Source organism: Atta colombica, unplaced genomic scaffold, assembly GCF_001594045.1.
Source record: "Atta colombica isolate Treedump-2 unplaced genomic scaffold, Acol1.0 scaffold49, whole genome shotgun sequence".
Taxonomy (NCBI): Eukaryota; Metazoa; Arthropoda; class Insecta; order Hymenoptera; family Formicidae; genus Atta; species Atta colombica.
The window spans coordinates 545,405-560,381 of NW_017259538.1; the positions used below are offsets into that span (position 1 = coordinate 545,405).

At 33.3% G+C, this 14,977-nt stretch overlaps 2 protein-coding genes across 2 annotated transcripts in view; one reads left to right on the plus strand and one right to left on the minus strand.

The window, feature by feature from the left end:
* The first annotated feature begins 2,609 nt into the window (after window positions 1-2,609).
* Window positions 2,610-5,184, plus strand: LOC108691684 (pupal cuticle protein-like). The gene is made up of 3 exons (XM_018199558.1): window positions 2,610-2,738; window positions 3,603-4,221; window positions 4,839-5,184. The coding sequence occupies exons 1-3, from the start codon at window positions 2,727-2,729 to the stop codon at window positions 5,012-5,014; spliced, it is 807 nt and encodes a 268-aa protein (XP_018055047.1). The 5' UTR covers window positions 2,610-2,726; the 3' UTR covers window positions 5,015-5,184.
* A 4,207-nt stretch (window positions 5,185-9,391) lies between these two features.
* LOC108691643 (pupal cuticle protein-like) overlaps window positions 9,392-14,977 on the minus strand; it is a 5,777-nt gene continuing 191 nt past the window's right edge. Inside the window, exons 2-5 of the mRNA XM_018199494.1 lie at window positions 14,204-14,700; window positions 11,966-12,062; window positions 11,029-11,297; window positions 9,392-10,288 (exon numbers count right to left, since the gene is read on the minus strand). Of these exons, the coding sequence (XP_018054983.1) occupies window positions 10,075-10,288; window positions 11,029-11,297; window positions 11,966-12,062; window positions 14,204-14,700 (1,077 nt within the window). The 3' untranslated portion in view covers window positions 9,392-10,074. The remainder of the gene's footprint in view (window positions 10,289-11,028; window positions 11,298-11,965; window positions 12,063-14,203; window positions 14,701-14,977) is intronic.

The following is a 14,977-nucleotide window of genomic DNA, read 5'->3' on the forward strand; positions in this document are numbered from 1 at the left end:
ATTTAATACATTTTTTCTTAGTGTCAATATTTATACGAAAGTATTTTAACAAAATATGCAAAAATTAGATCAATATGTTGAACTAGTTAATCCGAGAGTATTTACCTAATTTTTTGCGTAAATGACCACCTGAGATATTTTTATCCAATTAAATCACTATTATTATTAACATATTGTACATTATTGATCGTTTTCCGATTTATTAATACTTGAGAAAATTCTCAAATGGATATGAATTCAATCACAACTTTTTGAAAAAGTACACTGTTAGGTTACACCTTAAATATTAAGGTGCAATGATAACTTAATCTCTTGAGTTATATAACATTTTGTTATTTTTAACTTCCATGTCAAAATGTAAATCAATCCATTTTTATAGTTGTTTTAAAATAAACATGTATACATTTCATATTAATGTATACATTTAATAAATAAACTAAATTTGAATCATATTTAATATATTTCCTTGAGTTAAATTGTTTAACTCTATTGTTTTAGTTAAATTAACAATGTTGAGTAGGAACAGTGGCGACTTATAGAAATGATTAAAAATAATTCAAATTGAGTATAATTTGATATTATGAACTTAATAGTGTAGAAATTAAATAAATATTAAAATGTTATTTGTATAATTAAGTTCTTCTTAAATTATTCTATTTTATATTATTATGACTTAAAATCTTTTAGATTAATTTAATAAAACCCACTTTAATAATCGTGCTATTTTCATCTTAGATAGAAAGAATAGCTTTTTACTAAATAATTTAATTTAAACATTTATATAGATACAGATTGGAAAATGATTGTGTTGGACATCAGAATAATTATATTGGATCAAACTGATTACTAGAATATGAAAATCTTTTGCAGTATTATCATCATGTAATTATTTCCAACTCTGCATCTAGTTAAACTTTTAAATACTACAACAAAACCATTCTTTCTATAATGCCGAATTAAAAACTACGATTGAATACAAACTAATGTAATTGTAATCATTTGAAAATCAATTGTAATGCTTTGCAGTCTTTATGCGTGATAAGTATATTTGAAGAAATTAATTTTTAGTCACGGTAGGGCGTGACTTTTAAATAAATTTACGGCATGAATCGCAAAAGTCCGTATACATCATAATGAGCATTGCGAGTAATGTGCTTTGTGTTATATGAGAATGTATTCTTAATACAATTCGTCCTTCGACTTCGAGTCCTTCGTTTGCTCAGGGCTGGTGAGTCGTTTAGCGCCAATACACGCCTTTGTTGTTTCTCAGTACCGAGATCCCTTCTATCAGTGACATATGATTTAACCAAGATCATGAGGGAGTAAAAAACACATGCTCTTTTGTTCAATAAAAGAATGCCGGATTGACTTAAGCAGCTTGATAACAGGCAATTAATAACTTATTACTAATTGCTGGAAAATTCTATGAAAAGAAATAAATATTATAAAAAACGTTGGTGTAATCGAAATGTCTTTCAGTTTTATATAATTCAGCAAGTAAAAATCTTTTCTGCAAACAATTGATGATGATTTTAAGTTTGTGAACTAAGGGCTATGATCAAACTTTAATCAACAATTAACTTAACTGACAGAATCAAAACAGGATCTTTAATACAAACTCTGTAAAACTTTTAGAGCGAATTGTCTGAAAAATGAAATCTCACTCTAAAGCCAGTTTCACAATTAACCGTGGTTCAATTTATTCTTCATCTATTTCCAATTCTAGAATTGAAAAGAGATGAAAAATAAATTGAACCTCGGTTAAGAAAAACCAGTTGAGTTGTGAAACAGGATCTTAAAGATTAAAAATTAAGCTATTCTTTTTTAAGACTTGCTCAATTATCACTCCTTAGAATGAGATTCCATTCTAAAGAATTTGAAGAGTATAATTTATTGTTTTCAATCTTTTTTTATAATGGATTATAAACATAATGGATTAATTTAATATTTTTATTCGTATTATTCAATAGTGCTATTTAAGTTAATCGGAATTGAGTTGAAATCGCCTGTTTCTACTAATGTAAATTAACTTTAATCTTGGTTCAACTTGCTCTTCAACTTTTTCTAATTCTTAGAAAAAGATGAAAAGTTTATTGAACCGAGATTAAAATTAAACCGTATTGATAAAAACGGGCATAAGAGTCATTTCATCCAACTCCGATTAACTTTAATCCACGATTAGATCCTTCGGAATTGATCAATCGCATTTGTCATTTCACTTTACAATAGATGTGAATGATAAACTTTAATGGATCAAATCGTCGATTAAAATTAATCGGAGTTGATCGAATTGATTCTAAGATGCAATTGAGTACATCATTATAGCTCCCCGATATGCTTCCGGTCATGAAGTGCAGAAATCGCATTTAAATGTCAAGGTCGCAATTGGCGAAAGATAGACAGAGAGAGAAAGAGAGAAAGAGAAGAGAATAGCCTTCTCTTTTCCGATCTTTCCGGCAAACTTCCCGGGCCATAGTCGGGTTATAGTCGATCACCTCTGGCTCCCCCCAGGTCGCTGGCGATCGAATGCACGTGGAAGGGGACAAATGAATGCGACTATAAATGGTACCAACCAGCCGTTCTCCAGGAACACAAAACAGCGAACCGACGCCCGGCCCGGGTTCCTCACTCCTAGGAGCGAATACTGACAGACAACAGCAGCGCTCTTTTTATCAGGAAGAAGGTGTGTGGGAGTTCAACGAAGGATACAACGCCCCTGAATCGTCATGAGAGGCCTGGTGAGTGATCCCGGGACAAAGAAAAGTGAAAGGTTGGGGTAGGTTGAAAGAATCCGCCCAGCAAAATGCCGATTGAGATCGCGCAACAAGATGACCTGATAAGCGGAATCAAGTATCGATTATGTATTGGTAATTCGTCACGATTAAAGATCCATCATTTCTATCCAATTTTTCCCAGAAGATTAAGAATTAACCCTTCAATATTTTTATGGCGTTTTTAACGTAATTATTCACATGGACTTTTTGACACCCCAATGTTGTATACCAATCTTCGTTTTTCTCTTTGATAATTTACAATTAAATAAAAATTGATTTATTAAGATTAATAAAAAAATATCATTTTCATTTAGCAAATTTATGCAGCTGGAATGTTTTGGATACCCTACGCGAATAAGGAGGATTAAAAGTCACATGCGAAATATATTACATTAAAGAAAAAGCAAGATTAAAAGCGAAATAATGCTTTTTGAAAACAGAATAAAATATAGAAAAATTTAATAAATCAAATAAGTAAAAAAAAGGTCAAATATGATCAAGACTAGATCTTAATGCTAATAATTTATAAGTACATAAATTTTAAATACATTTTCCAGTTATATAAACTATGAATTGATTATATCGAATTATAAATTGAAGTTGAAATAACAATATCACAAATTAAATTAATCAAATTTAATTTAATCAATAAATTTGATTAATTAATTAATTAAATCGAATTTAATTAGTTTAATAATGATGCTAATAAGCATTTTAAAATACTACAGAATTAAAACAATACAGAACTTAGAAAAATATAATATTTTTTCGTAAATATATATTTTTCAAATTAAGATCTAATTGCTCCAATTCATTCTTTGTTTTTAGATTTTCCTGTTCGCCACGGCGGTGACTTGTAGAGCCGCATACGTCAGTTCATCCTCATATGGGAATCCTCTGGTTCACCAACAAGTTGCACCGAACTTCGCGCCGCCCGCTCCGGTTGGCGAAGACGGCAATGTCATCGACACGCCGGAAGTAGCGCAGGCGAAGGCCGCGCATTTTGCTGAATTCGCGAGAGCCGCCGCCCGCGCAGCTCAGGATGAGAAAAACCAGCAAGGCTTGTCCAATTATCAACCGCAGATCTCATCGCCCGCATACAGCTACTCAGCTGTTCAGCCGAACGGGGTGCCTTATCTGAAACAAGCCAGCTATCAGCAACCCACTCCGATCTATCAGACTGCCAATCATGTACCGGCGCCCATCTACGTGAATTATCAGCAACCTCAACAATACGACGCACGAGCTAACTTCGTAGGTCAGAAGAGTTACACGCTCCCAGCAAAGCCCACCACTTTCGTACCGGCGCCGTTGGCCGAGGACGGGACGGTCTTAGACACGCCGGAAGTGGCGGCCCTAAAGGCAACCAGATTGGCCGAACTTGCCGAAGCGGAGGCCCGGGCTTACAAACACGCGAGCGAGAATCCGAGTGAGCACCAGGGTCAAGGTGAGCGAAGCAGAACTGGGAAAGACCGATGAACTGTCGCGTGGGCCGCGGCGTAAATCGTTGATGCAAGGCGTGAATAGGAAACTTGTTTTGAGGTCTGCTCGCGGCAATATAACATTAAATACAAGATGCAAAAATTTGATTGATTATCGAGAAAATTGCGGAATTGCGAAAAAGTGGATGAAGAGTTTAGAGATTGAAGATTTTCAGCAACGTAAAAATATGACATTTTTTTATTTATAAGATAAAATAAGTTATAAATAATGTGGAAAAAATCTGAATAGAATATTGAAACATATTTTTATTCTACAAAAGAAATAAATTATTTTTTTATATTTACGATAAAAAATAAACTGATTAAAAAGTATGAATAGAGCATTAAACAATATTTTAATTTTATAAGAAATGAATTATTTTTACATCCTTAAGATAAGAAGTAAATTAATAGAAAAAATATGAATAGAATATTTTTATTTTACAAGAAATTATTCTAAATATTAAGTTTGTTGTATCCTTTATTCCTTCCTGAGTTACTCTAATAAGTAACTGCTAATATATACGTATTCTTTGAAACTATCGAGTATTCTCTTAAACGGTATTTTCTATTATTATTTTAGCTTATGGATCTCCATCCGGTCCTGCTCCCGCCAATCTAGGACATTATGGCGCTCCGCGAGCATTCCCAGCATCTTCGTATCCGGGAACTCAGCCTTACGCCACGCAACAAGTGTACAATCCGTCAGGTTTTCAGCCTCGTCATTATCAGTCCCAGCATCTGATAGGAAATTTCTAAACCTAGCGGATCACAGTCGATCAACATGTTCCGGTGCCTGTACATATTCTAGATGAATAAATTGTTTTCCTATCTTTACGAATTTTATCATGTTTCTCGCGACGCAGGTCACTCGCTTGTACATCTCTCTTTTTTAAATATTTCGAAGATTGTGATATATAAAGACTGCTGCAAAAAAGACTTAATAGAAGGAATGGACGAACCTTGTTCTCTCCCAATTCCTATCTTTCTTTTTTCTCCTCTTTATTTATAATGATTTATTACTCAATCAATAACTTCCTGATTAAATTAAACTAAATTTTATATCTATTCGTATATATAAATTAAAAATGAGAGGTACAAGATGATTATTCTTATTATTGTGAATTAATGAGCGTATTGTGTGTAAAATATTTTACAGTTTACATGATTACAAAATATAATACGATGACTAGTATTTCTAATTCGTCATCGTATAACGTCAAATAGGCAATTAAATTTTAATAAAGTTCTATTTATGCTGGCCTACTTCTCGATCTTGCGTTGCGTCTAACGTAATTTAAGTAAGGCTAAAACGTTTCTTTACCACTATTAATTAAGATTGCAAAGATTCGTCGAACACAATTTAATGCAATTTAATTAACTTCTGCGAATTAGAAACTCGTACTGACTTCTTTTTATATATTTTGTATTAATCCATAGCATTAAATTTAGATTAAGATAGATAATTAATTAATATTTTTTGTCATTTTTTTTAAGGCGCGCAAAGAAAAGAATTCGCGAAAGATCGCGACGTGCGATATCTCGTAGAAGAAATCGCGGTGATTCGTGACGCAACTCTTGATTTCTTAATCTAGATAGAAATCGGAAGAGCAAGAAGAGAGCGATCGAGTTGTCGTGGGACGTTGATTAGGAAAGTTTTGCGTTTTGCGGTGCGCGGGACGGTATCGTAACGATCGTCTTGCGGCGAATGCAGCACGCAATTTTACGTAAGCAAAATCGCGACACTTGTCGAATAAAAAGAGGTGCATTGTTTCATAAGCTAATCGGCATCGTGCTTTGCGTAGCGCATACGTAGATACCAATTTACTGAAAAAAAAATATATATATATAATTATTATTTTTTACGTGTTTTACATATTTCTCAGGAAATGCATAATGTTTACGACACTCTAATAGTAATTTAATTCTGGGAACGAAGAAATATCATGTAAATCTTATTGAAACGTATAGTCACATCGTGTTACGATTGTGAATGTTACCACATAGGTCATCGGTGTACGAAAGACGTGAGAAGAAATGAGCAAGGGAGCGGAATAATAGCTTCGTTCCTCGAGAACGAAGCCGAGCACATCGTGATTTCGAATACCTCGCCGCAAAAAGGTCAGGAATCGTAACTTTGTAACTGATGCAGAATATACAAGAAGAATGAAATTGAATGCAAAACGAAGCTCGAGAATCAAAGAAAATCGAAATGGATGCATTGCAATTTCAGTGTACTTTCACGTAGGGGGTGAGTGGGATAGGCGTTCACTTAAGAAATTTTATTAGCATTTTTATTTTAAATTAATTTTTCATCGAAATCTTTTTACTCTCTAAATTCTTTAAAGCAAAATTTTATTCTAAAAAATGAAAATTAAACCAATCTTGAAAAAGAGTGACTCAATTTTTAATCTTTAAGAGTGAGATTTCATTCCTTAGAGTAATAATTCGCTCTAAAAGTTTTAAAGAGTATATACATTATTTTAGTGATACATTATTTTAGATAAACTTTATATAAAATAATATGTAATAATAAAAAATAATATACATATATTATTGTTCTTAGAATTTTTGTAATTTTAAGAAGATCGATTTGACCCGTTGAGCTCCTATATGTGTGATTTAATTTTTCGTGAAAAAGATAACACTATACATATTTAAACGTAAATTAATTTTTGTATGCAGTTTAATGTGTTATTTGAAGACATTTATTACGCACTTGGATTTGCAGTGTATTTGCCAAAAAACATGAGATCAAGGGCTCAAATTGACGAATTTGCATCGCCAGAAACGATCTATCATCAAGGCGGTTCATCTCAAGGGAGAAAAAAACTAAAATTTATTCGCGTGCAACCTCGCTACCCACTCCTTCGCTACTTACCCTGCGTAATTTGAACTGACCTCGATATAAAGATACAAGATCGGATGGTACGCCTACCTGAGAAGAACTAAAAATTCTGTGGGCGCGCGCACAGAGATCGGCGGATGCTGCGTGGAATATCACAGGCACGCTCGCGACCGTGATGTTAACTCATTACATATTATGAGACCCCATTTTGCGTAGATTTGCGCAACAATCAGCAAGCTAGTCGACCGAGTTCTTCCGTCTCACATTACGATGTGAATCGATTATAATGGGGACAAGATCAAATAATCTTCTCACTTTGCTCTGATGACCTCAAATTGAATAAATCTATCCAGTATCGCATTTTATCGCAAAAAGGAATTGCAAAACAATGACATAAGAATTTATAATATATTTATAATATATCAAATACGATATTTAAATTGACAATTTTTAAGAAATTAGCTTTGATATGGTTAATACACTGAACCAAAACTGTACATAAATACAATAAAATATTCATTGAATTAAGAAAAAATAATGAAAATTTAGTCCAATGAATTCTCATAATGATTTAGGTTGTAAAACTGCTAAAATTCATTATCAAAATGAATATGTAGTTATATAAATGAATCCAGTTATTGTATCAATGAATTAACATTAAGTCGGACATTGATGAATTATCATTTATTGGATCAAAATTTTTTTCAGTGCAAGATTAAGTAATCTTCTTCCTCATGCTACTTCACAATTTTGCGACTACAGTTGAAGAAATGTAAGCGGCTGCATTGTCATTATGGAATAAAAAATTGCTTTATATGATCGAAACAAAGAAATTAATAAACGCGTCTATTTCAAAATTTTTAAAGCAGCTCTGTCAATCTTATATAAAATTATAATAGTTTGATATTCGTGGCGTCATTTCTGTATCAGGCAGAGAATTCTTTTCAAATTATCCTCATATATATTTAAAAAAATGATGAAATAATGGAATATTTACCGAATACTGCGGATTTAATTTAAGCTCATTATTTTAAAGAAATCAAAAAAATAATATTTATTAACAAACATAACAAAATTAAATAATTCTTTCTTGTGCTATTCTGCTGATCTCAAAAAAAAAACTATAATTTATTTTATATCACATTATCGCCGAAAGATCTTTTTTTGAACAGTGGAGCATAAGGAGCACATTTACATTAAATACAACAAATAATTTAAGTCGACCGGTTTAAAGAAACTGATAAATATTTGTTAATGAAATTATTCAATCCCTTAAAAGGAATCTATACCTTGAGTTTTTTTTTGTCTTTTCAATGATACGTTGCCAATTTTCGAAGCAATAGACACCAAAAAGAGGACTACCTTGAAGGGATTGTCGAGTAATCCATGACCGGTTGTCCGCGAATCGGGCGTGTTTTGCAAGAAAATTTCGAATCACGTTAGGTTACGGATCGTTACGGATCATTGCGAGAAAACATCGTGCAGATTGAAAACAACGAATATCTCGACTCTTAAAGATTCTGATTAACTAATACATCTTTGAACACTTGATTGCAGGAAATGAAAATTCGATTGCGAGAAGAAAACGATGAGAAAACCGGTTTCTATAACTACGAGATAACGTAAGACAGTTATCCTGCGAGTTATCCTAGACGGCCCGTGCCATTAGCAAGGACGCGATTAATCGTGCTTAACGAGGTATGCAACAATGAGGCTTAGCAGATAACGATCTATGGTGTCGCGTACACTCTCGCAAAAGTAGATGACTAATGGTAGAATGTGATAATATCGAAATAAATACTGTACACAAACAGCCGTGAATGAATGTAAGACAGAATATTTTCATTCAAAGAAGAAGAGCAGAATTAACACATTTTCAACGCAGATTATTATGTATTTATACATAATAATTTATATACTGAGAGAAAAAATGATTGCAATTACCAATTTAATACTATTCAATTCAATAACTATAATTCAATTTTCGGTACTAAGTATTTATTCTTTTAATAGAATTATAATATAATTATTATTGCTAATAGTATATAGAATGATAATTAGATATAAAAATGGAATTCATAAGTACCTTATCATGCAATTATCATATAAATATCAAACATTTCTCTTAGCATATAAATTCTTAGGAAGGGATTATTTGAATCTCTAGATTATATAAATTTAAAAAATTAAATCTTTTAAACATTCAAGTCGAGTGGATTAAAGGTTGATTGGACCATATGCAGAAGCACAGAATAATTATTACGATATAAATAATCTCTTTATGTCACTGCTGTTCCATAAGAATATATATTTTTTCTAACATATACATCGGAAGTACGAATATTTGTGCGCGATAAATAGGAGATGCATGAAACGTGTGACGCTGCAAAATCATCGCAGGCGAAAAGATTATCGAAGAATCGGCGAGAGAGAACCATTTATTTCGGAGTGATCGGAGAGGTAGTTAGTAATATCTTAGTGATAGTCTTCCAATTCTTGAGGTAGCTGCACGGAAAGAACAGTTTTACTGAAATATCTAAAAATTTAGCTTATAAATAGGAATCCCAAAATAATTTTGTTCGACTATTAAAATAATAAAAAAATGTTCAAATTGCCAAAACAGCAGAAGCTTACAACAAGTGTTGCAACATTTGCAATGTTATTGGATGTTGCTGCAACATTATTAAAATGATCTGTGCTGTATGAGTGGTAGCTGGAAATTAAAATTTTTCCAACATTGCTCATTATGTGAGCATTTTACATAATTATTTTGATCCAACAAAATTATTTTCAAATTTCTATCTAAATTTTTAGATACGCCAGTAAAACCGTTCTTTTCGTGTGGGAAGGATATCGAGGATCATTGATGGATTCAACACAACTAATCGTGTGATCGATTTCATGGGATCGTCGACGTCCATTGAACGAGCGGAAATGCATTTCGCTCCGATCATTTTTTCGTGTAGTCGAATTAATAGTAACTGCTGGCCGGGCCGTCCCAAGCAGGATTGTAGGCACCATTGTTCCAGGATGGATCGTAGGCGCCAGCAGCAATTGGATCGGCTGGACCGGTCGGCACGCGCCGCGCTTCCGCATTGTAAAGAGAGAAATGTACGGCCTTGGCTTGTTGAACCTCGGGCGTGTCAACTACGCGACCATCCGGGCCTAGTGGGGCTGGTGGTCCGCTGCAAGATGTACTCAGATGATTTTAGAGAATTAAATTTGACTAGATTGACTCTTGTTTTAATTATATCATATAATTATGTGATATGATATGATATAATATCATATCATATCATATAATTATATCATTTTTTTAATACATATAATTTATATGTATTAAAAAAATAGAATCTTGAAAAAAACAATTCTTTCTAAATTGATTTTACACTTTTAGGAAAAACATTTAGTTGTATAAATTAAATGAAAATATTAGATTCAATCAGTACGTCTTGAAAAATAAATGAAAATTTTTTTGGAAAAATTATTAGATGAGAATAATTAATTCCTTCTTGTTAAATATAGCAGAATTTTTTAATGATAATACTAAATTTATTTAGTTAGCATAACTTTTTAGTAAAAAGAATATCTAGTAAATGTAAGTAGTAACTTTAGATCCAATTGAAAATATTAATGAAATTTATAGTAAGTGTATGTCAAATCTATCAACTTTTACAGAAATTCAATTTAATACTAGAAATTACTTATTTTGAATATTAAAAACAGTGAATAATAGTAAATTAACCAATCGATAATTCTGTTTGATCTCAGCAAAAAAAAAAATACATTTTATCATATACATACGTTTTGTTGGCAAAATAAAAATCATTTTTCTCAATGTAATTTATAGTTGCATTTGGAAATAGAAATTTACGAAGATGCTTCAGAGAGAGCCAATTTAGTAAAACGCATGTTTGACACGAACCTGTAATGTGAAAGATAATTTCCGGAAGAGTATCCGCTGGGCTGGGGATAAGCGCCAGGGTAAGTGCCAGGGTAAGCTCCTATGGATCCCGGTCCCTTTGGTGCCCGTGCATTAGCTTCCGCTAGAGCACTTAAATGAGCAGCTTTCAACTGCGCGACTTCCGGTGTATCTACCACACGACCATCGGGACCCAACGGCGCCGGAGAAGCATGAGGTCCGTACCACTGTGGAGCCGCCAGAATCGCGCTTGACATGGCAGAGAAGAGAATCTAAGAATTAAGATGTAATAAAATATTATCTTCTGGTTAACTTTTCATGATTATTAGGTCTATTTTTATAGCTGAACTAGTGTACATTCTTTGTACTTAAAGTGAAATAGATGTATGTTTGAAATTTAGCAAAAGCGAAAAGAAAAGTTTTAGTGCAATCCAGTGTAGCAATAAAAACAAATCTATTGTTTCTTATTAACATTCATTTTAAATATACATATATTAAGAAGCAAGCGTACAAAATTGAATAGAATTTCCATTGGAAGAACTTTACCTTTTTTCGCAATAGAATAGAAAAGAAGAATATTGGCATTGATTAAATTAGTAAGTTACATGAGATATTAGTGATAAAGGATTGATTAATTATCGATATAAATATATAAGACTTAGAACGGATTTTAGTTAGACATTATAAGTGTGTTATAATTATAAATGTGTGAGATTTAAGAAAAATTGTAAATCAAGTTCCTTCCTGGCATGTAAGCTCCGAAGTAATAAAATTCTTATTCTTATATAAGGGTGAGAATAATAAAAGATTTAGAAAGTGAAGTAATATTAATTTCGTAAGAATTTAATATTAATTGTCAAGATGCGAGAAAGTCAGTTAGGAGGAATTCCGGGCATCGGAATCTCACAACACCTCTCCTCGAGTTTTCAAGCGTACTTACGAAATATCCGATCATTGCGGCGATTACTCTATCCGTATCCCAAAGATATTCCGTCACCCTTAGATCTCGGTAAGACACTGCGGCTGTCGGCACGTACGTTTAGATCCGCATTACGGTTGCCATCAACGCGTCTGGTGCAATTTATAGGGGTACGAGCATTGATCGGGCGTGTTGCTGCTGCCCGTGCCCCGCCTGACCCAGCGCGACTCGCGGGGTAACAACCACACCCAGGAAAAGTTCTCCTTAACTGCAATGCCGTGCCCCGTAACATTTACTTACGCTAACAATGGCACCCGTAAGCACGCGTGTCCCGACCTCGTCGTGTCAAGAATAAAAATGTGCCTAGGCTATGCCGTGTTAAACTATGCGCGTCATCTGCGTATACAGTTTACCGTCATTAAAGTCACCGGCTTTCGCCAAAGTGACACTAGTACCGCGAAGCGAGGTTTATTAACAGCCTTACACGAAATTAGGTCGTTTGTGCTCTGCGCATTTTTTCTTTGAAATATTGGAAGTATCAAGTAACTAATATAATAGTTTGCTAATTATAATACAATAATAAGCATCAAAAGTAATTATTAATTAGTTACAACATAATAATAATGATAATAATATTAAAAATTTTTTTAGAAATATATATAGATATTTCTTTTCTAAAAAATTTTTACTTAAAAATTCACAATCACACATAAGAAAAATTAATTGTTTTTATTTGTTCGAATGCTGTATAGACGATGCAATGGGTAAAGTTCCCGATAAATTTTCATTAGCATTTTATTAAAAGGAAAAAGTATAATTCCTTGCCAGACCGATTTACAATTTTATCTTAGACTTATATCTTCCGGCCACAATCACGCAACGAGTTACACCCACTACACCCTGCAGTTTATGGGTTTATTTATCCGCACGTGTCATATCAATCACAATAGTATGTCAGGAGGTGGCGATAACAATAGTTGTTGAATAACTAAAACGGAGACGGTGGTGTCGCAACTGGCCACTTGCCCAGTTCATCGATCGAACCCTATTGGTACGTCTGATCTGAAAGGTATTGCGCGTTTGTCACCAACGCAATATCGACATGTTTAGGCGTTTAGTCGAGCTTGACGAAGTGACAGTCGATCGTGAGTGATCGATACGCACGATCGACATCCGAACTCGTGCTTCTGAACCGTAATTGAGCTCGGCATGTCGTCAGCACTTCACCGCAGAACCGCGAGAAAAAGTTTGTCTAACCGCGTGAAATAAAACATTTATACTCGTTGTATAAATTATTCAAAAGGCAGAAACGCACGAAGGTAAAGAAAAAAAAACATCGCATAATTAATATTTGTACTCTTCTATTTAACATTAGAAATACCAAGCGATCATTATTGACTGCTTTTGTTTTTTAGATTAATACTCTTTTTTTTGTAAAAGCTAGGAATATTTTGCTATATAATAATGACTCCATATTCTGAAAAAATATTTAGTTTTTCATTGCTTTCTGTATTTTAAAACAATTTATTATCTTGATTTTTTTAGTGGATAAGAAATGTTGATATTTAAATTTATAATAAAAATTGAGTTATTTTTAATCAATTTAAGTCATTTTTAATCATTTTTATATAGATCGCTATAATATTGCTCTTATTTAATATATCATAAATTTAATTAAAACAATAGAATTAAACAATTTAACTCAAAAAGGAAAAAATTTTACTAAAATTTTGTTTACTATTTACTAACAATAAGTGCATGTGTGCATTAATATATGGATGTTGTTTACTTTGAAACTATAAAACTATAATTTAAGTACAGAAATGGATTCATTTACATTTTGATATACTTAAAAGTTAAAATCAATGTATTTTTTAACTCGTTTAGAAATATTATTGCTTCGTAGAAGGATTATTAATTCTCTTTTGATATCTAACGGTGTTCTATTGTTAAAGTTACGAACCGCGTACTTGTCCGCGATATTTTTGCACGCAAAATATAAGAAGAAGATGTCTGATATAAAATTATTTATTCACATGTTACATTTTTTTATTATTGTATCGTTTTTATTATTGTATCGTTACATATTTATGTTGTGCGAATACAAAATATTTACGTTCATCCAAGCTGCACATCCGCTAGCGTAAAAAGACGTGTTGTCACTTAATCCTTTGAAGTCGCTGCTTTTACGCTATTAATACAGATAAGGAATTAGGTCCTTTTGGAAAACGTATATTCCACGATAAAAGGATTCAATACGAGATGTGCGGATAGGTGTTCGCGTACGATAGATGAGCAACCTTGGACAATTCGTGAGCGTGGGCGGTGAGATGCGCGGCCTTGGCATGGGCCACTTCCGGCGTATCCACTACTTGTCCATCGTGACCGAGCGGTGCTGGTGGACCATGATATTTGCCATGATATCCGGAGTAACCGTGACTTCCACCTGCGGGAGCAATTATGCCCTTGTATCCTGCAAAACCTCCGTCATAGTAACCTCCATCTCCGCCCCCGTAATATCCTCCTCCATAACCTCCTCCATAATGTGCTGTTTTGGCAGCTTCCGCTGCATGCGCTGCTAAATGTGCTTTTTTGGCGTGAGCCACTTCCGGTGTGTCAACCACCCGACCGTCATGAGCCAACGGGGCTGCTGGTCCGTGATAATATCCTCCGCCATGCACTCCGTTAACGTACGGCTGATAAGGCGCGTACGTCGGCAAAGCTAGCGTCGACAACGAGAGGCACGATAAAACGATCTGAAAGGATGAACAGACGACATTTACAGTTGGATCAAGATAAGAAATTACGAAGAGGGAATTGATTGCTCAAATCTATGTGTGTGCACTGCAAGATGATTCACAATCGGGATAAAATTATATTCATTATCAGACATAAAACTGATGTGTTCATTGTGTGAAAAATTTAATGGCAAAGCCTTGTATAATAGTTTTTTAATTTAAATTAAGTATTTATTTTAAGTAACTTTAAAATATTATAATTTTTATATAATTGAAGAATTATTATTAAAAAATA

What these genes read in the sequence shown, in the direction of transcription:
- LOC108691684 (XM_018199558.1), top strand. An exon ending in GAGTGAGCACCAGGGTCAAG is followed by an intron (nt 4,222 to 4,838) that starts GTGAGCGAAGCA and finishes TTATTATTTTAG; the next exon opens with CTTATGGATCTCCATCCGGT.